Here is a 25710-nt window from a genome sequence, read left to right on the forward strand (position 1 = left end):
AATGTCCTAGGATTCTTCCCAAGGGAGAATCTAAATTCTCTGAACTCAAGTCTGTGGTGAGAACCAATTAGTGCTGTGAAATTGGATGATGGCAGATGGTACTCTTACCACTAAATGGAGTGCCGGACCACTGTTTTCTAAGTTTTCTAAATTAAAGTTTTGCAAATGTTAACCTGAACAGTTTTGTTTTTATGTTTTTGTCACTGTATGGAAGGAAGATGTGTTGGGTCATAGTCGTGTCCACGAGCTCGAGGCGAAGTCTTGTGGGGGTTCTAGAATGGGGAGAGTGGACGGTTGGCAGAGGGAGAAAGAAAAGGTAGCTGCGCAGCTCCCACTGGATCAAATAAAAGCAACTTCTTCTTCTTACCAGTGGAGTTTCTTCTTTTTGCGGTCCTTCTGGGGTTGTTCTGTTTAAAGTTTAATTGCAAGCTGTATTTTGCTTCAGTAAAGAAAGCGAAGCATAATGTGAAACCTCCGTGGGCTGACATAGAATAAGAAGACTGTACCCAGACATGCCAGCTATAGGTTGCATTATTTGTTTAAATCTCCCACTTTCCTCTGCTGAAATGTTGCCACCCTTGTCGCAGGCTTGGTTCTGGCTGGAGACTGCCTAGTCTTAGAGATGCAGGTAGTGGCAGCTAAGCTTCCTCGCACCTAACACTCCTTCAAGGTTCCAAGGGGCATATTTACAATAACTGGCGCATCCCTGCATTTCAGCAGGGATGCGCCAGTTATTGTGCGCCATACCTCCGCCACCAAGGGGCAAAAACGGCACAGATGTGTGACGCATCTGTGCCGTAAAAGCGGCGCATTGCTGGAGTTGCATTGCAGGCTCGATGCAGCTCCAGCAATGCTCTGGGGGGGCCCTATTCTTACAATGCTGCGTCAATCTTTACGCCTGCTTCAAGCAGGTGCAGGGTTTTGACGCAGTATGGGCCCAAAAGTGACTTCACTCAGCCACTTTTAGGAGGCGTTCATGCGGCGGAACACCCCCACTGCGCAGGAACACCTACAGGTGGCGCAGGGCTTTACAACGTGATGCATCTCCCAGATGCGTCACGTTGTAAGTACCCGCAGCATGGTGCATCTTTTGCGCCGCCGCTGCGTCACAAAAGTGACGCAACGGCAGGGTAAAAGAGGCGCAAAGGGCTTGTAAATCTGCCCCCAAGTGTCAGTGTGTACCCTCTATAGCGCCTAGTTTGGGCAGGCAAGCCCAGCAGGCAGCCTCCATCCGCGTTTCTTCTCCACTGTGGCTTTTCTAAACGTGAACCCCTTGGAAGTGATGAGTGGGGCGAGGAGTGTGGGGTCACGCCGGGGTCAGTGGAGGCTTCCAAGGTTTTAATGTTTACAAAACACTGGCCTCGAGGCGCTAGCAGAGAAGGTGGCAAGATGGCGGCGGCTCTGGCATCCGCCCGAGTCCTTCCTCCATGTCTACCCCGGCGGCAGTGACGTCTCCTGGCCCGCAGCTCGTCTCAGGTAGCGTCAGGCTCTCGAGCCCTGGGGGCGGGGCTCTGAAGTCGACGCTCAGAGGTAGTTGCCATAGAATACAAAGCAGCTTCCGGTATGACGCGGTGTTAGGAGGCGTGGCAAGGAGTGGGCGGGCTCCTGAGTCTTTGCTAGTTTGCGCACGGAGTTCCGCCTAGAGTGCGACGTCACAGCGGTGTAGTCTGCCATTGGCGGGGGCGTTCTCGTGCTTCGTGGAGGGCCTCCGCTTCATTGGACGCTGGGAGCACCCACGTCAGGCGTGGGCGGGGCCGGGCGCGCGCTGGCCTGGCCGCTGGCAGTTAGTGGCGGTGGACGGTCGGAGGCGGCGGCGGCGGCGGCCATGGAGCACGGGAGGGGCCCGGGGGCGGCGCTGCGGCTCCTGCTGCTGGGTGAGTGAGTGTGGGGAGACCCGGGGAGGAGGGGGCTGCCCCCCCCCCCCGGAAGCACGGGGGCGGAGCCTGAGGCAGCTCTGACCCGGGGGCGGGGCCTCCCCCCCCCCCATGGGTGCACAGAGGGGCAGAGTGTGCCCAGGTGTCTGCGGGGAGGCAGGCTGGCACCAGCACAGGGTGGAGGGGGGTGATGCAAGGGCCCAGTGAGACTCTGAGGCTGGCACCACCACAGTGCACAGGCAGGGGGACTGCAGGAGGCATCAATGAGGCACAGGGTGCAGGCGGTGATGCAGGGGGCACCAGTGAGACACTGAGGCTGGCACTGCACCAATGTGCACAGGGGGGAGCAATGTGCACAGGGGGGGAGATGCATGGGGTCTGCAGAAGGCATCAGGGAGACACAGGCTGTCACCACCTCAGTGTGCAGTTGGTGATTCAGGAGGCATCAGTGATACTCTGAGGCTGGCACTGCACCAATGTGCACAGGGGGGTGATGCATGGCATCTGAAGGAGGCATCAGAGAGACACTGAGGCTGGCACCAGCACAGTGTGCATGGGGTCAGCAGAGGGGCACCAATGAGACATTGAGTGTGGCACTATACCATTGTGCCCAGGGAGGGTGATGCAGGGGGTCTGAAGGAAACCTATGGTGTCAGTGCGCTATATAAGAGCCCATTAAGATAAGATAAGAAGGAGGCATCAGAGAGACACTGAGGCTGGCACCAGCACAGTGTGCATGGGGTCAGCAGAGGGGCACCAATGAGACATTGAGTGTGGCACTATACCATTGTGCCCAGGGAGGGTGATGCAGGGGGTCTGAAGGAAACCTATGGTGTCAGTGCGCTATATAAGAGCCCATTAAGATAAGATAAGAAGGAGGCATCAGAGAGACACTGAGGCTGGCACCACCTCAGTGTGCAGGGGAGAAGGCGCTGCAGGGGGCCCCTGCCTTCTGTAGCAGGGGCTCTGCAGAGGATGGGGCTGGATCTGCCCAGTGGGTCCATGCACAGGGGAGGGCAGTGCAGTCAGTAGGCAGAGGCGTGTGCCCTGGGCAGAGGGGGCATCCAAAAGCTGTGCAGTGACTGGCACTGCCATGGCCAGGAAGCGGGCAGGTTGGGATGTAGGAAGTTGTATTGTAATTGCATTTATATAGCGCTTACTACCCCTGACGAGGCGTCGAAGCACTTTTTCAGCGAGTCGCACGCTACTCCGGGACCCATAGAGGATTAGTGTTGAATTAGTATAGTGAAACATGCAAGTACATTTTAAGTGGTGGATAGGTTAGTCAGTTATTTGGAATGATAGCAGAATGATAGAGGATGACAAAGGTTTGTATTTATATAACGCTTGTTGACGCACGCTATTCAGGAAGCCTACAAAGGATTAGTGGTGAATTAATATGGTGAAATATGATGTAATTTCAGTGGTGGGTATTAGTCAGTTACTTGGAGTGAAAAGGAGAACATGTGGGCAGAGTCCACACCATGGAGTATACTCGGGGGAAGTGTGGCGTGGGGGTCTGTACTCAATGGGGTATGTAGTGTATGTGTAGGGGTGACTGCTGGTAGGGGAGGGTCTGTCCACTTTGACATATGTCATGATTGCCCAGGTAGGAGTATGCCATGGAAGGAGTGTACCCCAGATGATGTATCCAGACCCACGGAGAGTGGTGAGGAGGCGCCTAGAGGGTCTGAGACCCTGAACTGTGTCCCTCGGTGTGGGAGGGGTGCAGCATCTCCAGTCTCTAGGGTGGGCTGTGAGATTGTAGTATTCTCCTATTACTATCTATCTCTTATGTTGACTTGTCCCTTTGCTGCTCAGCCTGTGTGAGTGTTCTGAGTGGAATGTTGGTTTGTTGTCCAGATTACTACAGAGATTGAGTGCTTGCCCTGCTGCTGACACAATCCTCCTCATCAGGAGCCGTCTGACACTCATGTCTCACCGAGTGCAGGGGGTGGCTGTGTGTTTGTGCGGTTTTTGTATTTTGAGATCGTCAAGTGCCATCTATTATTTTATTTTACCTGTTATTGTTTCTCGTTTGTTTCTGCAACATGTACATTTGTAATATTCTCCTCATGTAACATACTTAGTTCTATTGTGAAGCGCTATGACAGCTTTGGGTAAAGTCCGCGCTATATAAAAATGCATTAAATAAAAAAGTGCCTTGAAGGTGATGTATGGCCCTATATGACACTCCCAGGTGATATTGAAGTACATAGTGTTTGGGCCCTGCTTCATTGTAGAGGTTGCGGAGTTGGAGGGGCTCTCATTTGGATTAAACGCTGCTTGAAGATGCTCAGATTGGGCTCTGGGATATGTGGTTCCAGTCAGAGGCTGATGAAAGGCTCGGATGGCCGAACTTGAGCATTAGAAACCTGGAAAATTGCGATACCTTGCATGAGGATGAGAATGTTTACGAGCAAGAAAGAAGTTTAAAAAGAGGCTTGCAAAAATCTGTTCAATAAATTGTGGAGAAAGTTACATAAATGAAAGAAAATGATGCAAATGCACATGAAAATGCTGTGCCAATGGCTAGGCGCAGAAAGTTGCACCTATATTTGTTGTTCCAGTCAGAGGCTCATATGTCATTGAAGAGGTCACTGGTGTACTTTACACTTTCTTGTTTGATCCAAACTTCAACGAGTAGTTATTTATGTGGCAAGCACGTTTATTAAAATCTTTTATAAATAAGCTCCCAGTGTATGTTTTTGTTATGCAGAAGTTGGACACTGAACTGTGATATGCATGAAGTTGTTCAGAACACATCCTAAGGCTGTATTTGTTGCTGTGACTTGAATATTGTGTAAAAGTGTCTGCTAGAGGGTCTATGAACCAAGATCTCATACAACATGGGTACTTGCAAACATTTGCCCAGGGGCCACAAAGTACTGTCTGTGGTGTGACAAAGGGCCGCAGTGATGCCGGCAGCGTGGTGGTAGTGGGTCTGAGTGGGTCCATGGAGGTCTAAAAAAATGTTAAATACATGGGCAATTTATTTGCAGGTTAATAAATGCTTGCCTGTTCAACATTTTTTTTCTGAATATTAGTGCATAGCTGCTTGTGCTGCTGTTCACTGGAGGGGCGGGGGGGCGTATGTAAAGGTCAAGGGGGGCGCACTTTGAGTATCTCTGCCATGGGATGTAGGGATCATAAATCTTCAGCATGTAGGGATAAGTAAATGGTGTAACGCATGCATTATGACCCGCACACCCCACAACACTGCTCCAATTTAGGAACACTACAACAGAGTAACCAACTTCCATCCACTTCCCAGCTCCCCCTCCGATCACTTGTTGACCGTATCTCTGCCTTTGACACTATACAATGCTCCACCACCTTTTGATTGGGTTTGCAATGTACATTTATCACACACGTGTTATTTCAAGTGTAGCTTCTTGTGCCACTCCTGCGCATTGGGCTCGGAGCGGGCTGTACACTACGTTGCAACAGCACCATCCCACAGTCACTGCATTGTAAGCATACACAGCCCATATACTCTGTGCAGGTTGTTTAGTGCATGTGCAGTAGCCACTCTCGCTGCATTGTAAGTTTACATAGGCCCTGTACTCTGTGCAGTGCATTGTAAGCGGGCACATCCCCTGTACTTCTGTGCAGTTCGGGCAGAGATTTTGCAGCAGCCCCAGTCACTGCATCGTAGGTGTACACAGCTTCTTCTTAGCTAGGAAAGGTATCAGTTCATTGGTCTGTGTAGTAGTGAGGATGACGCAGCCATCTGCGTACGCCAGAAAAGGTATCCGTACATCGGTCTGTGTAGCAGTAAGGATGACACAGCCATCTGCATAGCTACTAAAGGTATTGGTACATTGGTCTGTGTAGCAGTGAGGAGGACACAGCCATCTGCATAGCTAGGAAAGGTAGCAGTGCATTGGTCTGTGTAGCAGTAAGGATGATGCAGCCATCTAATAGCTGCTAAAGGTATCAGTACATTGGTCTGTGCAGCAGTAAAGCTGATGCAGCCATCTTCCTAGGAAAGATAGCAGTGCATTGGTCTGTGCAGCAGTAAGGGTGATGTAGCCATCTGTGTAGCTAGGAAAGGGTAGCAGTGCATTGGTCTGTGTAGTAGTTTAGGAGTTAAGTGGTTTATAAAAAATCAATTAACCAATCAGCTATTTTATTGTAGAGTATAATAGATAAAGATGAACTTAGGAAAAAAAACACTTATGGTCAATTGCAAATTCCTTTGGTAAACTGGCTCCCCAACCATATTTGCTGTTACATTTAAAATCCTTAATTAAGAACAAATTTATGCTACTATAGTTCGGGAGATATCCGACTAAAGACGGAATACCAAAATGGGAAAACAAGTGGCCCTCTAAATTGTGTAGGTTATGTGGTTCTTGTGAGGAAACCTTAGTGCATATAGTAACTTTATGCCCCAAATTGTTATAACAGCGGAAAACTATATTAAAGTCTATTTTTAATGAATTGGGGCTAAGATCTTGTTGCAACGCCATAATCTTATGTCTAAATGGAGCCACCACCGTCTTATTTCCCGATTTGTTCAGTTTATTTTTATAGCTGAAAAGAAACTTTGCAATATTGACAATTGAAGTGAAGATATTTACGATAAGAAAATTATTTAAAATGCTGCAATGTATATCCTGGGTTGTGCACGGTCTTTAAACCGTAGTCGTTAGAGTTTGATAGCCCAAGTGTACTGTTGCTGTTTGATATACTGCTATTAAATGGTTTTAGGGATAGTGTTGGCACCCTTTAAATTTAAAACAGTTAGTCTGCTTAGCGGAAACACTCACCATTTCCGAGGGTTGAACAATTGTATTCTATTACGACTTCTTCTTCCTTGTCTCTGCTTACATTGTTATAAAGTACCTTTTAGACTGATGTGTGGTATATTATAAATCAAAGTTGCCAGCACTAAGCAGTTTATTTTTGTTGCTAAAGTCTATTACTACAAATGTACTTTATTGCTAACGTCGTTCCTAATGCAATTCTACTATGGTTGTTTGTTTTTTATGTATGTTTAACTATTCTAAAGTTTTTTGGTATATTGACAACTTTAGCTGCTAGCACAAGGCACTTTAGTTTCTGCTGCTAAAAGTTTACTAGCACAATTGCACTTTATTGCTAAAGCTGTCTTAAATGTTATTTTATTGGGCGTTTTTTACCTTCACAGTTTACATTGTTATAAAGTCTTTCTTAGAGTAATGTATTGTATACTGTAAATTATAGCTGCTGACACAATGCACTTTATTTTTGCATGCTGATCATTTGCAGTCAAATAAACTGTTAGGGCTGAGTTTTAGATTTTTGCTTGGATATAAATGTACACTGTAGCTGCATATTTTTTAATCTAATGTTATTTTGTATATGTTCTTTGCTGATTGTAATGATTTTAAGTAATCAACAAATAAATATTTACTACTGCCCTTTGGTGCAGTGTGCCCGCTGCCCCCAGCAGGGCCCCTTTGGTGCAGTGCGTCATCCCCTGGCAGTCGGTGGAGAGCCCCTAATTGATGGACCCTGCCCCTTGGGCTCATCTTGGCCCTCCGTCAGGCCCCGGGAAGGCCCATGCCCTCACCCCGAGCTCTGGGCACCCCGTTGTCGCCCAGCCGCTGTACACCCCTGGCTCCATTTCCCATCCATGGTCCATGCTGGAGGCTGCTGGCTGCTCCCGGGGTCCAGTAAAACCAATTTCCTGGAAACTTCCCTGTGTGTGGTGTGCGCTCTGTGGTTACATGCGCCCCCTCAAGCACATTTAATGTCCAGGTGCTAAATTTCTTCCACATGTTTGTGGCGGCAGCTTCTGGGCAGCACGCCTGCTGCTGGGTTATGTTTCTTTTATAGTTAGGTGCTGAGACCGCAATCGGTTCTAGGGGCTATTAGTTGTTATCTGCTCCACTTGGGGCAGGGTAAGCCTACCTTGAAAATAATGACAGTAGTCTGCCCTCTGGGTGTCTGTCACACAACTTGCTCCCTCGGGTGTCTGCATCAGGAGAGGGGACGCCTGGCTTCAGATCGGGGAGCATCAGGCTTGTTGTGGTGACTCGCTCAGACGGGCCCCGGTGATAACGATTGTGACCCATTAGTATGGGTCTGAAGGGCGCAGTGTGACCCAGAATACCTGAGGTTAATACTGGCTTCCCCACTTAACAAAATTGTGTGATCCCAGGCAATTGTTTTATTAGGTCTCACCTAGGCAGCGCTTGCGCTGTCTCTTCGAGACATGCTGCATTCAGGATATGTCCATAAAGCTCCACCTACTTCCCGCCCATCTTTTTATTTGGCTCCTGTCTTTTGTAAATGGTGGCTTTTCATTGGTTATTAGGCTTTGTAGTCCCTCCTAAGTACCTCCCTGTCTCTTTTTGTAACCTCCCATGCGGACATCCCCTATTACATGTGTAGGTTTTAATTACAACCTCAAGGCACTATTTTCTTAAAGGCTTTAAACAAGGTTGGCAGTGGTTACTTTACTCGCTAGCACATCTCACATTTATATTGGACCTTCTATAAATTTCCCTTCCTCCGAGCCACATAGAGTACAACCTAATCCAGAATTAATTATTTTGTCACATTTCAAAGCTACTAACTGTATATATTGAATGTACTGTGGTTCTGTCTCGCATGCAATGCATTATGAGTAGGGTGGATTTAGCATATCTTCAAAGTTTATCAGGTTCACTAGAGAACTCTAGGCGCAGCTTGCGGTACTGCACCTAGACATGCAGTGCTGGTGCCTTGCTCACTAAGGACCTCTAGGAGCAGCTTGTGGTACTGCACCCAGACATGCAGTGCTGGTGCCTTGCTCACTAGGGACCTCTAGAGCAGCTTGTGGTACTGCACCTAGACATGCAGTGCTGGTGCCTTGCTCACTAGGGACCTCTAGGAGCAGCTTGCGGTACTGCACCTAGACATGCAGTGCTGGTGCCTTGCTCACTAGGGACCTCTAGGAGCAGCTTGCGGTACTGCACCTAGACATGCAGTGCTGGTGCCTTGCTCACTAGGGACCTCTAGGAGCAGCTTGCGGTACTGCACCTAGACAAGCAGTGCTGGTGCCTTGCTCACTAGGGACCTCTAGGAGTAGCTTGTGGTACTGCACCTAGACATGCAGTGCTGGTGCCTTGCTCACTAGGGACCTCTAGGAGCAGCTTGCGGTACTGCACCTAGACATGCAGTGCTGGTGCCTTGCTCATTAGGGACCTCTAGGAGCAGCTTGCGGTACTGCACCTAGACATGCAGTGCTGGTGCCTTGCTCATTAGGGACCTCTAGGAGCAGCTTGCGGTACTGCACATAGACATGCAGTGCTGGTGCTTTGCTCATTAGGGACCTCTAGGAGCAGCTTGCGGTACTGCACATAGACATGCAGTGCTGGTGCCTTGCTCACTAGGGACCTCTCGGAGCAGCTTGTGGTACTGCACCCAGACATGCAGTGCTGGTGCCTTGCTCACTAGGGACCTCTAGGAGCAGCTTGAGGTACTGCACCCAGACATGCAGTGCTGGTGCCTTGCTCACTAGGGACCTCTAGGAGCAGCTTGCGGTACTGCACCGAGACATGCAGTGCTGGTGCCTTGCTCACTAGGGACCTCTAGGAGCAGCTTGCGGTACTGCACCTAGACATGCAGTGCTGGTGCCTTGCTCACTACGGACCTCTAGGAGCAGCTTGCGGTACTGCACCTAGACATGCAGTGCTGGTGCCTTGCTCACTACGGACCTCTAGGAGCAGCTTGTGGTGCTGCACCTAGACATGCAGTGCTGGTGCCTTGCTCACTAGGGACCTCTAGGAGCAGCTTGCGGTACTGCACCGAGACATGCAGTGCTGGTGCCTTGCTCACTAGGGACCTCTAGGAGCAGCTTGGGGTACTGCACCGAGACATGCAGTGCTGGTGCCTTGCTTATTAGGGACCTCTAGGAGCAGCTTGCGGTACTGCACCTAGACATGCAGTGCTGGTGCCTTGCTCACTAGGGACCTCTAGAGCAGCTTGCGGTACTGCACCGAGACATGCAGTGCTGGTGCCTTGCTTATAAGGGACCTCTCGGAGCAGCTTGCGGTACTGCACCTAGACATGCAGTGCTGGTGCCTTGCTCACTAGGGACCTCTAGGAGCAGCTTGCGGTACTGCACCAAGACATGCAGTGCTGGTGCCTCGCTCACTAGGGACCTCTAGGAGCAGCTTGCGTTACTGCACCTAGACAAGCAGTGCTCGTGCCTTGCTCACTAGGGACCTCTCGGAGCAGCTTGTGGTACTGCACCTAGACATGCAGTGCTGGTGCCTTGCTCACTAGGGACCTCTAGGAGCAGCTTGCGGTACTGCACCGAGCCATGCAGTACTGGTGCCTTGCTCACTAGGGACCTCTAGGAGCAGCTTGCGGTACTGCACCGAGACATGCAGTGCTGGTGCCTTGCTCACTAGGGACCTCTAGGAGCAGCTTGCGGTACTGCACCTAGACATGCAGTGCTGGTGCCTTGCTCACTACGGACCTCTAGGAGCAGCTTGCGGTACTGCACCTAGACATGCAGTGCTGGTGCCTTGCTCACTACGGACCTCTAGGAGCAGCTTGCAGTACTGCACTGAGACATGCAGTGCTGGTGCCTTGCTCACTAGGGACCTCTAGAGCAGCTTGTGGTACTGCACCTAGACATGCAGTGCTGGTGCCTTGCTCACTAGGGACCTCTAGGAGCAGCTTGCGGTACTGCACCTAGACATGCAGTGCTGGTGCCTTGCTCACTACGGACCTCTAGGAGCAGCTTGCGGTACTGCACCGAGACATGCAGTGCTGGTGCCTTGCTTATTAGGGACCTCTAGGAGCAGCTTGCGGTACTGCACCTAGACATGCAGTGCTGGTGCCTTGCTCACTAGTGACCTCTAGGAGCAGCTTGCGGTACTGCACCGAGCCATGCAGTGCTGGTGCCTTGCTCACTAGGGACCTCTAGGAGCAGCTTACGGTACTGCACCGAGACATGCAGTGCTGGTGCCTTGCTCACTAGGGACCTCTAGGAGCAGCTTGTGGTACTGCATCTAGACATGCAGTGCTGGTGCCTTGCTCACTGGGGACCTCTAGGAGCAGCTTGCGGTACTGCACCTAGACATGCAGTGCTGGTGCCTTGCTCACTAGGGACCTCTAGGAGCAGCTTGTGGTACTGCACCTAGACAAGCAGTGCTGGTGCCTTGCTCACTAGGGACCTCTAGGTGCAGCTTGCGGTACTGCACCTAGACATGCAGTGCTGGTGCCTTGCTCACTAGGGACCTCTAGGAGCAGCTTGCGGTACTGCACCTAGACATGCAGTGCTGGTGCCTTGCTCACTACGGACCTCTAGGAGCAGCTTGCGGTACTGCACCTAGACATGCAGTGCTGGTGCCTTGCTCACTAGGGACCTCTAGGAGCAGCTTGCGGTACTGCACCTAGACATGCAGTGCTGGTGCCTTGCTCACTACGGACCTCTAGGAGCAGCTTGCGGTACTGCACCTAGACATGCAGTGCTGGTGCCTTGCTCACTAGGGACCTCTAGGAGCAGCTTGCGGTACTGCACCTAGACATGCAGTGCTGGTACCTTGCTCACTAGGGACCTCTAGGAGCAGCTTGTGGTACTGCACCGAGACATGCAGTGCTGGTGCCTTGCTCACTAGGGACCTCTAGGAGCAGCTTGTGGTACTGCACCTAGACATGCAGTGCTGGTGCCTTGCTCACTGGGGACCTCTAGAGCAGCTTGCGGTACTGCACCTAGACATGCAGTGCTGGTGCCTTGCTCACTAGGGACCTCTAGAGCAGCTTGCGGTACTGCACCGAGACATGCAGTGCTGGTGCCTTGCTCACTAGGGACCTCAAGGAGCAGCTTGTGGTACTGCACCTGGACATGCAGTGCTGGTGCCTTGCTCACTAGGGACCTCTAGGAGCAGCTTGTGGTACTGCACCGAGACATGCAGTTCTGGTGCCTTGCTCACTAGGGACCTCTAGGAGCAGCTTGCGGTACTGCACCGAGACATGCAGTGCTGGTGCCTTGCTCACTAGGGACCTCTAGAGCAGCTTGCGGAACTGCACCTAGACATGCAGTGCTGGTGCCTTGCTCACTAGGGACCTCTAGGTGCAGCTTGTGGTACTGCACCCAGACATGCAGTGCTGGTGCCTTGCTCACCAGGGACCAATAGGAGCAGCTTGCGGTACTGCACCCAGACATGCAGTGCTGTGCCTTGCTCACTAGGGACCTCTAGGAGCAGCTTGTGGTACTGCACCCAGACATGCAGTGCTGTGCCTTGCTCACTAGGGACCTCTAGGAGCAGCTTGTGGTACTGCACCCAGACATGCAGTGCTGGTGCCTTGCTCACTAGGGACCTCTAGGAGCAGCTTGCGGTACTGCACCCAGGACATGCAGTGCTGTGCCTTGCTCACTAGGGACCTCTAGGAGCAGCTTGTGGTACTGCACCCAGACATGCAGTGCTGGTGCCTTGCTCACTAGGGACCTCTAGGAGCAGCTTGTGGTACTGCACCCAGACATGCAGTGCTGGTGCCTCGCTCACTAGGGACCTCTAGAGCAGCTTGCGGTACTGCACCTAGACATGCAGTGCTGTGCCTTGCTCACTAGGGACCTCTAGGAGCAGCTTGTGGTACTGCACCCAGACATGCAGTGCTGGTGCCTTGCTCACTAGGGACCTCTAGGAGCAGCTTGTGGTACTGCACCGAGACATGCAGTGCTGGTGCCTTGCTCACTAGGGACCTCTAGAGCAGCTTGTGGTACTGCACCCAGACATGCAGTGCTGGTGCCTCGCTCACTAGGGACCTCTAGAGCAGCTTGCGGTACTGCACCTAGACATGCAGTGCTGTGCCTTGCTCACTAGGGACCTCTAGGAGCAGCTTGTGGTACTGCACCCAGACATGCAGTGCTGGTGTCTTGTTCACTAGAGACCTCTAGGAGCAGCTTGCGGTGCTGCACCTAGACATGCAGTACTGGTGCCTTGCTCACTAGGGACCTCTAGAGCAGCTTGCGGTACTGCACCGAGACATGCAGTGCTGGTGCCTTGCTCACTAGGGACCTCTAGGAGCAGCTTGTGGTACTGCACTGAGACATGCAGTGCAGGTGCCTTGCTCCCTAGGGACCTCTAAGAGCAGCGTGCGGTACTGCACCGAGACATGCAGTGCTGGTGCCTTGCTTATTAGGGACCTCTAGGAGCAGCTTGCGGTACTGCACCCAGACATGCAGTGCTGGTGCCTTGCTCACTAGGGACCTCTAGAGCAGCTTGCGGTACTGCACCGAGACATGCAGTGCTGGTGCCTTGCTCACTAGGGACCTCTAGGAGCAGCTTGCGGTACTGCACCTAGACATGCAGTGCTGGTGCCTTGCTCACTAGGGACCTCTAGGAGCAGCTTGTGGTACTGCACTGAGACATGCAGTGCAGGTGCCTTGTTCAAGGGACCTCTAGGAGCAGCTTGTGGTACTTCATCTAGACATGCAGTGCTGGTGCCTTGCTCACTAGGGACCTCTAGGAGCAGCTTGCGGTACAGCACAGAGACATGCAGTGCTGGTGCCTTGCTCACTGGGGACCACTAGGAGCAGCTTGCGGTACTGCACCTAGACATGCAGTGCAGGTGCCTTGCTCACTAGGGACCTCTAGAGCAGCTTGCGGTACTGCACCTAGACATGCAGTGCTGGTGCCTTGCTCACTAGGGACCCCTAGGAGCAGCTTGCGGTACTGCACCTAGACACGCAGTGCTGGTGCCTTGCTCACTGGGGACCTCTAGGAGCAGCTTACGGTACTGCACCTGGACATGCAGTGCTGGTGCCTTGCTCACTGGGGACCTCTAGGAGCAGCTTACGGTACTGCACCTGGACATGCAGTGCTGGTGCCTTGCTCACTAGGGACCTCTAGGAGCAGCTTGCGGTACTGCACCGAGACATGCAGTGCTGGTGCCTTGCTTATTAGGGACCTCTAGGAGCAGCTTGCGGTACTGCACCCAGACATGCAGTGCTGGTGCCTTGCTCACTAGGGACCTCTAGGAGCAGCTTGCGGTACTGCACCGAGACATGCAGTGCTGGTGCCTTGCTCACTAGGGACCTCTAGGAGCAGCTTGCGGTACTGCACCTAGACATGCAGTGCTGGTGCCTTGCTCACTGGGGACCTCTAGGAGCAGCTTGCGGTACTGCACCTAGACATGCAGTGCTGGTGCCTTGCTCGCTAGAGACCTCTAGGAGCAGCTTGCGGTACTGCACAGAGACATGCAGTGCTGGTGCCTCGCTCACTAGGGACCTCTAGGAGATGCTTACGGTACTGCACCTAGACATGCAGTGCTGGTGCCTTGCTCACTAGAGACCTCTAGGAGCAGCTTGCGGTACTGCACCGAGATATGCAGAGCTGGTGTCTTGCTCACTAGGGACCTCTCGGAGCAGCTTGTGGTACTGCACCTAGACATGCAGTGCTGGAGCCTTACTCACTAGAGACCTCTAGGAGCAGCTTGCGGTACTGCACTGAGATATGCAGAGCTGGTGCCTGGCTCACTAGGGACCTTTAGGAGCAGCTTGCGGTACTGCACCTAGACATGCAGTGCTGGTGCCTTGCTCACTAGGGACCTCTAGGAGCAGCTCGCGGTACTGCACCTAGACATGCAGTGCTGGTGCCTTGCTCACTAGGGACCGCTAGGAGCAGCTTGCGGTACTGCACCTAGACATGCAGTGCTGGTGCCTTGCTCACTAGGGACCTCTAGGAGCAGCTTGCGGTACTGCACCGAGCCATGCAGTACTGGTGCCTTGCTCACTAGGGACCTCTAGGAGCAGCTTGCGGTACTGCACTGAGACATGCAGTGCTGGTGCCTTGCTCACTAGGGACCTCTAGGAGCAGCTTGGGGTACTGCACCGAGACATGCAGTGCTGGTGCCTCGCTCACTAGGGACCGCTAGGAGCAGCTTGCGGTACTGCACCCAGACATGCAGTGCTGGTGCCTTGCTCACCAGGGACCAATAGGAGCAGCTTGCGGTACTGCACCGAGACATGCAGTGCTGGTGCCTTGCTCACTAGGGACCTCTAGGAGCAGCTTGCGGTACTGCACCCAGACATGCAGTGCTGGTGCCTTGCTCACCAGGGACCAATAGGAGCAGCTTGCGGTACTGCACCTAGACATGCAGTGCTGGTGCCTTGCTCACTAGGGACCTCTAGGTGCAGCTTGCGGTACTGCACCTAGACATGCAGTGCTGGTGCCTTGCTCACTAGGGACCTCTAGGAGCAACTTGTGGTACTGCACCTAGACATGCAGTTCTGGTGCCTTGCTCACTAGGGGCCTCTAGGTGCAGCTTGCGGTACTGCACTGAGACATGCAGTGCTGTGCCTTGCTCACTAGGGACCTCTAGGAGCAGCTTGCGGTACTGCACCTAGACATGCAGTGCTGGTGCCTTGCTCACTAGGGACCTCTAGGAGCAGCTTGTGGTACTGCACCTAGACATGCAGTGCTGGTGCCTTGCTTACTAGGGACCTCTCGGAGCAGCTTGTGGTACTGCACCTAGACATGCAGTGCTGGTGCCTTGCTCACTAGGGACCTCTAGGAGCAGCTTGCGGTACTGCATCTAGACATGCAGTGCTGGTGCCTTGCTCACTAGGGACCTCTAGGAGCAGCTTGTGGTACTGCACCTAGACATGCAGTGCTGGTGCCTTGCTCACTAGAGACCTCTAGGAGCAGCTTGTGGTACTGCACCTAGACATGCAGTGCTGGTGCCTTGCTCACTAGGGACCTCTAGAGCAGCTTGCGGTACTGCACCGAGACATGCAGTGCTGGTGCCTTGCTCACTAGGGACCTCTCGGAGCAGCTTGTGGTACTGCACCTAGACATGCAGTGCTGGAGCCTTACTCACTAGAGACCTCTAGGAGCAGCTTGCGGTACTGCACCGAGATATGCAGAGCTGGTGCCTGGCTCACTAGGGACCTTTAGGAGCAGCTTGCGGTACTGCACCTAGACATGCAGTGCTGGTGCCTTGCTCACTAGGGACCTCTAGGAGCAGCTTGCGGTACTGCACCTAGACATGCAGTGCTGGTGCCTTGCTCACTAGGGACCGCTAGGAGCAGCTTGCGGTACTGCACCTAGACATGCAGTGCTGGTGCCTTGCTCACTAGGGACCTCTAGGAGCAGCTTGCGGTACTGCACCGAGCCATGCAGTACTGGTGCCTTGCTCACTAGGGACCTCTAGGAGCAGCTTGCGGTACTGCACTGAGACATGCAGTGCTGGTGCCTTGCTCACTAGGGACCTCTAGGAGCAGCTTGGGGTACTGCACCGAGACATGCAGTGCTGGTGCCTCGCTCACTAGGGACCGCTAGGAGCAGCTTGCGGTACTGCACCCAGACATGCAGTGCTGGTGCCTTGCTCACCAGGGACCAATAGGAGCAGCTTGCGGTACTGCACCTAGACATGCAGTGCTGGTGCCTTGCTCACTAGGGACCTCTAGGTGCAGCTTGCGGTACTGCACCTAGACATGCAGTGCTGGTGCCTTGCTCACTAGGGACCTCTAGGAGCAACTTGTGGTACTGCACCTAGACATGCAGTACTGGTGCCTTGCTCACTAGGGACCTCTAGGTGCAGCTTGCGGTACTGCACTGAGACATGCAGTGCTGTGCCTTGCTCACTAGGGACCTCTAGGAGCAGCTTGCGGTACTGCACCTAGACATGCAGTGCTGGTGCCTTGCTCACTAGGGACCTCTAGGAGCAGCTTGTGGTACTGCACCTAGACATGCAGTGCTGGTGCCTTGCTTACTAGGGACCTCTCGGAGCAGCTTGTGGTACTGCACCTAGACATGCAGTGCTGGTGCCTTGCTCACTAGGGACCTCTAGGAGCAGCTTGCGGTACTGCATCTAGACATGCAGTGCTGGTGCCTTGCTCACTAGGGACCTCTAGGAGCAGCTTGTGGTACTGCACCTAGACATGCAGTGCTGGTGCCTTGCTCACTAGAGACCTCTAGGAGCAGCTTGTGGTACTGCACCTAGACATGCAGTGCTGGTGCCTTGCTCACTAGGGACCTCTAGAGCAGCTTGCGGTACTGCACCGAGACATGCAGTGCTGGTGCCTTGCTCACTAGGGACCTCTCGGAGCAGCTTGTGGTACTGCACCTAGACATGCAGTGCTGGAGCCTTACTCACTAGAGACCTCTAGGAGCAGCTTGCGGTACTGCACCGAGATATGCAGAGCTGGTGCCTGGCTCACTAGGGACCTTTAGGAGCAGCTTGCGGTACTGCACCTAGACATGCAGTGCTGGTGCCTTGCTCACTAGGGACCTCTAGGAGCAGCTTGCGGTACTGCACCTAGACATGCAGTGCTGGTGCCTTGCTCACTAGGGACCGCTAGGAGCAGCTTGCGGTACTGCACCTAGACATGCAGTGCTGGTGCCTTGCTCACTAGGGACCTCTAGGAGCAGCTTGCGGTACTGCACCGAGCCATGCAGTACTGGTGCCTTGCTCACTAGGGACCTCTAGGAGCAGCTTGCGGTACTGCACTGAGACATGCAGTGCTGGTGCCTTGCTCACTAGGGACCTCTAGGAGCAGCTTGGGGTACTGCACCGAGACATGCAGTGCTGGTGCCTCGCTCACTAGGGACCGCTAGGAGCAGCTTGCGGTACTGCACCCAGACATGCAGTGCTGGTGCCTTGCTCACCAGGGACCAATAGGAGCAGCTTGCGGTACTGCACCGAGACATGCAGTGCTGGTGCCTTGCTCACTAGGGACCTCTAGGAGCAGCTTGCGGTACTGCACCTAGACATGCAGTGCTGGTGCCTTGCTCACTAGGGACCTCTAGGAGCAGCTTGCGGTACTGCACCTAGACATGCAGTGCTGGTGCTTTGCTCACTAGGGACCTCTAGGAGCAGCTTGTGGTACTGCACCTAGACATGCAGTGCTGGTGCCTTGCTCACTAGGGACCTCTAGGAGCAACTTGTGGTACTGCACCTAGACATGCAGTACTGGTGCCTTGCTCACTAGGGACCTCTAGGTGCAGCTTGCGGTACTGCACTGAGACATGCAGTGCTGTGCCTTGCTCACTAGGGACCTCTAGGAGCAGCTTGCGGTACTGCATCAAGACATGCAGTGCTGGTGCCTTGCTCACTAGGGACCTCTAGGAGCAGCTTGTGGTACTGCACCTAGACATGCAGTGCTGGTGCCTTGCTCACTAGGGACCTCTAGGAGCAGCTTGCGGTACTGCATCTAGACATGCAGTGCTGGTGCCTTGCTCACTAGGGACCTCTAGGAGCAGCTTGTGGTACTGCACCTAGACATGCAGTGCTGGTGCCTTGCTCACTAGGGACCTCTAGAGCAGCTTGCGGTACTGCACCGAGACATGCAGTGCTGGTGCCTTGCTCACTAGGGACCTCTAGGAGCAGCTTGCGGTACTGCACCTAGACATGCAGTGCTGGTGCTTTGCTCACTAGGGACCTCTAGGAGCAGCTTGCGGTACTGCACCCAGACATGCAGTGCTGGTGCCTTGCTTATTAGGGACCTCTAGGAGCAGCTTGCGGTACTGCACCCAGACATGCAGTGCTGTGCCTTGCTCACTAGGGACCTCTAGGAGCAGCTTGTGGTACTGCACCTAGACATGCAGTGCTGGTGCCTTGCTCACTAGGGACCTCTAGGAGCAGCTTGCGGTACTGCACCGAGACATGCAGTGCTGGTGCCTTGCTCACTAGGGACCTCTAGGAGCAGCTTGCGGTACTGCACCTAGACATGCAGTGCTGGTGCCTTGCTCACTGGGGACCTCTAGGAGCAGCTTGCGTTACTGCACCTAGACAAGCAGTGCTCGTGCCTTGCTCACTAGGGACCTCTAGGAGCAGCTTGCGGTACTGCACCTAGACATGCAGTGCTGGTGCCTTGCTCACTAGGGACCTCTAGGAGCAGCTTGCGGTACTGCACCTAGACATGCAGTGCTGGTGCCTTGCTCACCAGGGACCTCTAGGAGCAGCTTGCGGTACTGCACCTAGACATGCAGTGCTGGTGCCTTGCTCACTAGGGACCTCTAGGAGCAGCTTGCGGTACTGCACCGAGACATGCAGTGCTGGTGCCTTGCTCACTAGGGACCTCTAGGAGCAGCTTGCGGTACTGCACCTAGACATGCAGTGCTGGTGCCTTGCTCACTAGGGACCTCTAGGAGCAGCTTGCGGTACTGCACCGAGACATGCAGTGCTGGTGCCTTGCTCACTAGGGACCTCTAGAGCAGCTTGCGGTACTGCACCCAGACATGCAGTGCTGGTGCCTTGCTTATTAGGGACCTCTAGGAGCAGCTTGTGGTACTGCACTGAGACAAGCAGTGCTGGTGCCTTGCTCACTAGGGACCTCTAGGAGCAGCTTGTGGTACTGCACCTAGACATGCAGTACTGGTGCCTTGCTCACTAGGGACCTCTAGGTGCAGCTTGCGGTACTGCACTGAGACATGCAGTGCTGTGCCTTGCTCACTAGGGACCTCTAGGAGCAGCTTGCGGTACTGCATCAAGACATGCAGTGCTGGTGCCTTGCTCACTAGGGACCTCTAGGAGCAGCTTGTGGTACTGCACCTAGACATGCAGTGCTGGTGCCTTGCTCACTAGGGACCTCTAGGAGCAGCTTGCGGTACTGCATCTAGACATGCAGTGCTGGTGCCTTGCTCACTAGGGACCTCTAGGAGCAGCTTGTGGTACTGCACCTAGACATGCAGTGCTGGTGCCTTGCTCACTAGGGACCTCTAGAGCAGCTTGCGGTACTGCACCGAGACATGCAGTGCTGGTGCCTTGCTCACTAGGGACCTCTAGGAGCAGCTTGCGGTACTGCACCTAGACATGCAGTGCTGGTGCTTTGCTCACTAGGGACCTCTAGGAGCAGCTTGCGGTACTGCACCCAGACATGCAGTGCTGGTGCCTTGCTTATTAGGGACCTCTAGGAGCAGCTTGCGGTACTGCACCCAGACATGCAGTGCTGTGCCTTGCTCACTAGGGACCTCTAGGAGCAGCTTGTGGTACTGCACCTAGACATGCAGTGCTGGTGCCTTGCTCACTAGGGACCTCTAGGAGCAGCTTGCGGTACTGCACCGAGACATGCAGTGCTGGTGCCTTGCTCACTAGGGACCTCTAGGAGCAGCTTGCGGTACTGCACCTAGACATGCAGTACTGGTGCCTTGCTCACTAGGGACCTCTAGGTGCAGCTTGCGGTACTGCACCTAGACATGCAGTGCTGGTGCCTTGCTCACTGGGGACCTCTAGGAGCAGCTTGCGGTACTGCACCTAGACATGCAGTGCTGGTGCCTTGCTCACTAGGGACCTCTAGGAGCAGCTTGCGGTACTGCACCTAGACATGCAGTGCTGGTGCCTTGCTCACCAGGGACCTCTAGGAGCAGCTTGCGGTACTGCACCTAGACATGCAGTGCTGGTGCCTTGCTCACTAGGGACCTCTAGGAGCAGCTTGCGGTACTGCACCGAGACATGCAGTGCTGGTGCCTTGCTCACTAGGGACCTCTAGGAGCAGCTTGCGGTACTGCACCTAGACATGCAGTGCTGGTGCCTTGCTCACTAGGGACCTCTAGGAGCAGCTTGCGGTACTGCACCGAGACATGCAGTGCTGGTGCCTTGCTCACTAGGGACCTCTAGAGCAGCTTGCGGTACTGCACCCAGACATGCAGTGCTGGTGCCTTGCTTATTAGGGACCTCTAGGAGCAGCTTGTGGTACTGCACTGAGACAAGCAGTGCTGGTGCCTTGCTCACTAGGGACCTCTAGGAGCAGCTTGTGGTACTGCACTGAGACATGCAGTGCAGGTGCCTTGTTCAAGGGACCTCTAGAGCAGCTTGCGGTACTGCACCTAGACATGCAGTGCTGGTGCCTTGCTCACTAGGGACCTCTAGGAGCAGCTTGCGGTACTGCACCTAGACATGCAGTGCTGGTGCCTTGCTCACTAGGGACCTCTAGGAGCAGCTTGCGGTACTGCACCCAGACATGCAGTGCTGGTGCCTTGCTTATTAGGGACCTCTAGGAGCAGCTTGTGGTACTGCACCTAGACATGCAGTGCTGGTGCCTTGCTCACTAGGGACCTCTGAGAGCAGCTTGCGGTACTGCACAGATACATGCAGTGCTGGTGCCTTGCTCACTAGGGACCTCTAGGAGTAGCTTACGGTACTGCACCTAGACAAGCAGTGCTGGTGCCTTGATCACTAGGGACCTCTAGGAGCAGCTTGCGGTACTGCACCGAGACATGCAGTGCTGGTGCCTTGCTCACTAGGGACCTCTAGGAGCAGCTTGCGGTACTGCACCCAGACATGCAGTGCTGGTGCCTTGTGTACTAGGGACCTCTCGGAGCAGCTTGTGGTACTGCACCGAGACATGCAGTGCTGGTGCCTTGTGTACTAGGGACCTCTAGGAGCAGCTTGTGGGACTGCACGTAGGCAAGCAGCGCTGGTGCCTTGCTCACTAGGGACCTCTAGGAGCAGCTTGCGGTACTGCACCTAGACATGCAGTGCTGGTGCCTTGCTTATTAGGGACCTCTAGGAGCAGCTTGCGGTACTGCACCTAGACATGCAGTGCTGGTGCCTTGCTCACTAGGGACCTCTAGGAGCAGCTTGCGGTACTGCACCTAGACATGCAGTGCTGGTGCCTTGCTCACTAGGGACCTCTAGAGCAGCTTGCGGTACTGCACCTAGACATGCAGTGCTGGTGCCTTGCTCACTAGGGACCTCTAGAGCAGCTTGCGGTACTGCACCTAGACATGCAGTGCTGGTGCCTTGCTCACTAGGGACCTCTAGAGCAGCTTGCGGTACTGCACCTAGACATGCAGTGCTGGTGCCTTGCTCACTAGGGACCTCTAGGAGCAGCTTGTGGTACTGCACCGAGACATGCAGTGCTGGTGCCTTGCTCACTAGGGACCTCTAGAGCAGCTTGCGGTACTGCACCTAGACATGCAGTGCTGGTGCCTTGCTCACTAGGGACCTCTAGGAGCAGCTTGCGGTACTGCACCTAGACATGCAGTGCTGGTGCCTTGCTCACTAGGGACCTCTAGGAGCAGCTTGCGGTACTGCACCTAGACATGCAGTGCTGGTGCCTTGCTCACTAGGGACCGCTAGGAGCAGCTTGTGGTACTGCACCTAGACATGCAGTGCTGGTGCCTTGCTCACTAGGGACCTCTAGGAGCAGCTTGCGGTACTGCACTGAGACATGCAGTGCTGGTGCCTTGCTCACTAGGGACCTCTAGGAGCAGCTTGCGGTACTGCACTGAGACATGCAGTGCTGGTGCCTTGCTCACTAGGGACCTCTAGAGCAGCTTGTGGTACTGCACCTAGACATGCAGTGCTGTGCCTTGCTCACTAGGGACCTCTAGGTGCAGCTTGTGGTACTGCACCTAGACATGCAGTGCTGTGCCTTGCTCACTAGGGACCTCTAGGAGCAGCTTGCGGTACTGCACCGAGACATGCAGTGCTGGTGCCTTGCTCACTAGGGACCTCTAGGAGCAGCTTGCGGTACTGCACCTAGACATGCAGTGCTGGTGCCTTGCTCACTAGGGACCTCTAGAGCAGCTTGCGGTACTGCACCGAGACATGCAGTGCTGGTGCCTTGCTCACTAGGGACCTCTAGGAGCAGCTTGCGGTACTGCACCGAGACATTCAGTGCTGGTGCCTGCTCACTCAGGGCCTCTAGGAGCAGCTTGTGGTACTGCACCCAGACATGCAGTGCTGGTGCCTTGTGTACTAGGGACCTCTCGGAGCAGCTTGTGGTACTGCACCGAGACATGCAGTGCTGGTGCCTTGCTCACTAGGGACCTCTAGGAGCAGCTTGCGTTACTGCACCTAGACAAGCAGTGCTCGTGCCTTGCTCACTAGGCCCTCTAGGAGCAGCTTGCCGTACTGCACCCAGACATGCAGTGCAGGTGCCTTGCTCACTAGGGACCTCTAGGAGCAGCTTGCGGTACTGCACCGAGACATGCAGTACTGGTGCCTTGCTCACTAGGGACCTCTAGGAGCAGCTTGTGGTACTGCACCGAGACATGCAGTACTGGTGCCTTGCTCACTAGGGACCTCTAGGAGCAGCTTGCGGTACTGCACCTAGACATGCAGTGCTGGTGCCTTGCTCACTAGGGACCGCTAGGAGCAGCTTGCGGTACTGCACCTAGACATGCAGTGCTGGTGCCTTGCTCACTAGGGACCTCTAGGAGCAAGTTGTGGTACTGCACCGAGACATGCAGTACTGGTGCCTTGCTCACTAGGGACCTCTAGGTGCAGCTTGCGGTACTGCACCTAGACATGCAGTGCTGGTGCCTTGCTCACTAGGGACCTCTAGAGCAGCTTGCGGTACTGCACCTAGACATGCAGTGCTGGTGCCTTGCTCACTAGGGACCTCTAGAGCAGCTTGCGGTACTGCACCGAGCCATGCAGTACTGGTGCCTTGCTCACTAGGGACCTCTAGGAGCAGCTTGCGGTACTGCACCTAGACATGCAGTGCTGGTGCCTTGCTCACTAGGGACCGCTAGGAGCAGCTTGCGGTACTGCACCTAGACATGCAGTGCTGGTGCCTTGCTCACTAGGGACCTCTAGGAGCAGCTTGTGGTACTGCACCGAGACATGCAGTGCTGGTGCCTTGCTCACTAGGGACCTCTAGGAGCAGCTTGCGGTACTGCACCTAGACATGCAGTGCTGGTGCCTTGCTCACGAGGGACCTCTAGGAGCAGCTTGTGGTACTGCACCGAGACATGCAGTGCTGGTGCTTTGCTCACTAGGGACCTCTAGGAGCAGCTTGTGGTACTGCACCGAGACATGCAGTGCTGGTGCCTTGCTCACTAGGGACCTCTAGGAGCAGCTTGCGGTACTGCACCCAGACATGCAGTGCTGGTGCCTTGCTCACTAGGGACCTCTAGGAGCAGCTTGCGGTACTGCACTGAGACATGCAGTGCTGGTGCCTTGCTCACTAGGGACCTCTAGGAGCAGCTTGCGGTACTGCACCGAGACATGCAGTGCTGGTGCCTTGCTCACTAGGGACCTCTAGAGCAGCTTGTGGTACTGCACCGAGACATGCAGTACTGGTGCCTTGCTCACCAGGGACCAATAGGAGCAGCTTGCGGTACTGCACCTAGACATGCAGTGCTGGTGCCTTGCTCACTAGGGACCTCTAGGAGCAGCTTGCGGTACTGCACCGAGACATGCAGTGCTGGTGCCTTGCTCACTAGGGACCTCTAGGAGCAGCTTGCGATACTGCACCGAGACATGCGATGCTGGTGCCTTGCTCTCTAGGGACCTCTAGGAGCAGCTTGTGGTACTGCACCGAGACATGCAGTGCTGGTGCCTTGCTCACGAGGGACCTCTAGGAGCAGCTTGTGGTACTGCACCGAGACATGCAGTGCTGGTGCTTTGCTCACTAGGGACCTCTAGGAGCAGCTTGAGGTACTGCACCTAGACATGCAGTGCTGGTGCCTTACTCACTAGGGACCTCTAGAGCAGCTTGCGGTACTGCACCTAGACGTGCAGTACTGGTGCCTTGCTCACTAGGGACCTCTAGGAGCAGCTTGCGGTACTGCACCTAGACATGCGGTGCTGGTGCCTTGCTCACCAGGAACCTCTAGGAGGAGCTTGCGGTACTGCACCAAGACATGCAGTGCTGGTGCCTAGCTCACTAGGGACCTCTAGGAGCAGCTTGCGGAACTGCACCTAGACATGCAGTGCTGGTGCCTTGCTCACCAGGGACCTCTAGGAGCAGCTTGTGGTACTGCACCCAGACATGCAGTGCTGGTGCCTTGCTCACTAGGGACCTCTAGGAGCAGCTTGCGGTACTGCACCTAGACATGCAGTGCTGGTGCCTTCCTCCCTAGGGACCTCTAGGAGCAGCTTGCGGTACTGCACCGAGACATGCAATGCTGGTGCCTTGCTCACGAGGGACCTCTAGGAGCAGCTTGTGGTACTGCACCGAGACATGCAGTGCTGGTGCTTGTCTCACTAGGGACCTCTAGGAGCAGCTTGAGGTACTGCACCTAGACATGCAGTGCTCGTGCCTTGCTCACTAGGGACCTCTAGGAGCAGCTTGTGGTACTGCACTGAGACATGCAGTGCTGGTGCCTTGCTCACTAGGGACCTCTAGGAGCAACTTGTGGTACTGCACCGAGACATGCAGTACTGGTGCCTTGCTCACTAGGGACCTCTAGGAGCAGCTTGCGGTACTGCACCTAGACATGCGGTGCTGGTGCCTTGCTCACCAGGAACCTCTAGGAGGAGCTTGCGGTACTGCACCTAGACATGCGGTGCTGGTGCCTTGCTCACCAGGAACCTCTAGGAGGAGCTTGCGGTACTGCACCTAGACATGCAGTGCTGGTGCCTTGCTCACTAGGGACCTCTCGGAGCAGCTTGTGGTACTGCACCCAGACATGCAGTGCTGGTGCCTTGCTCACTAGGGACCTCTAGGAGCAGCTTGAGGTACTGCACCAAGACATGCAGTGCTGGTGTCTTGCTCACTAGAGACCTCTAGGAGCAGCTTGTGGTACTGCACCTAGACATGCAGTGCTGGTGCCTTGCTCACTACGGACCTCTAGGAGCAGCTTGCGGTACTGCACCTAGACATGCAGTGCTGGTGCCTTGCTCACTAGGGACCTCTAGGAGCAGCTTGCGGAACTGCACCTAGACATGCAGTGCTGGTGCCTTGCTCACTGGGGACCTCTAGAGCAGCTTGCGGTACTGCACCGAGACATGCAGTGCTGGTGCCTTGCTCACTGGGGACCTCTGGGAGCAGCTTGCGGTACTGCACCGAGACATGCAGTGCTGGTGCCTCGCTCACTAGGGACCTCTAGGAGCAGCTTGGGGTACTGCACCTAGACATGCAGTGCAGGTGCCTCGCTCACTAGGGACCTCTAGGAGCAGCTTGTGGTACTGCACCCAGACATGCAGTGCTGGTGCCTCGCTCACTAGGGAC

General features: G+C 54.5%; 1 protein-coding gene across 1 annotated transcript in view; it reads left to right on the plus strand.

Moving 5' to 3' along the window:
* Positions 1–1731: 1731 nt before the first annotated feature.
* Positions 1732–25710, plus strand: part of PTK7 (protein tyrosine kinase 7 (inactive)) — a 428597-nt gene continuing 404618 nt past the window's right edge. The window contains exon 1 of the mRNA XM_078647273.1: positions 1732–1874. Coding sequence (XP_078503399.1) covers positions 1826–1874 — 49 coding nt within the window. The 5' untranslated portion in view covers positions 1732–1825. The remainder of the gene's footprint in view (positions 1875–25710) is intronic.

Source organism: Lissotriton helveticus, chromosome 6, assembly GCF_964261635.1.
Source record: "Lissotriton helveticus chromosome 6, aLisHel1.1, whole genome shotgun sequence".
NCBI lineage: Eukaryota > Metazoa > Chordata > Amphibia > Caudata > Salamandridae > Lissotriton > Lissotriton helveticus.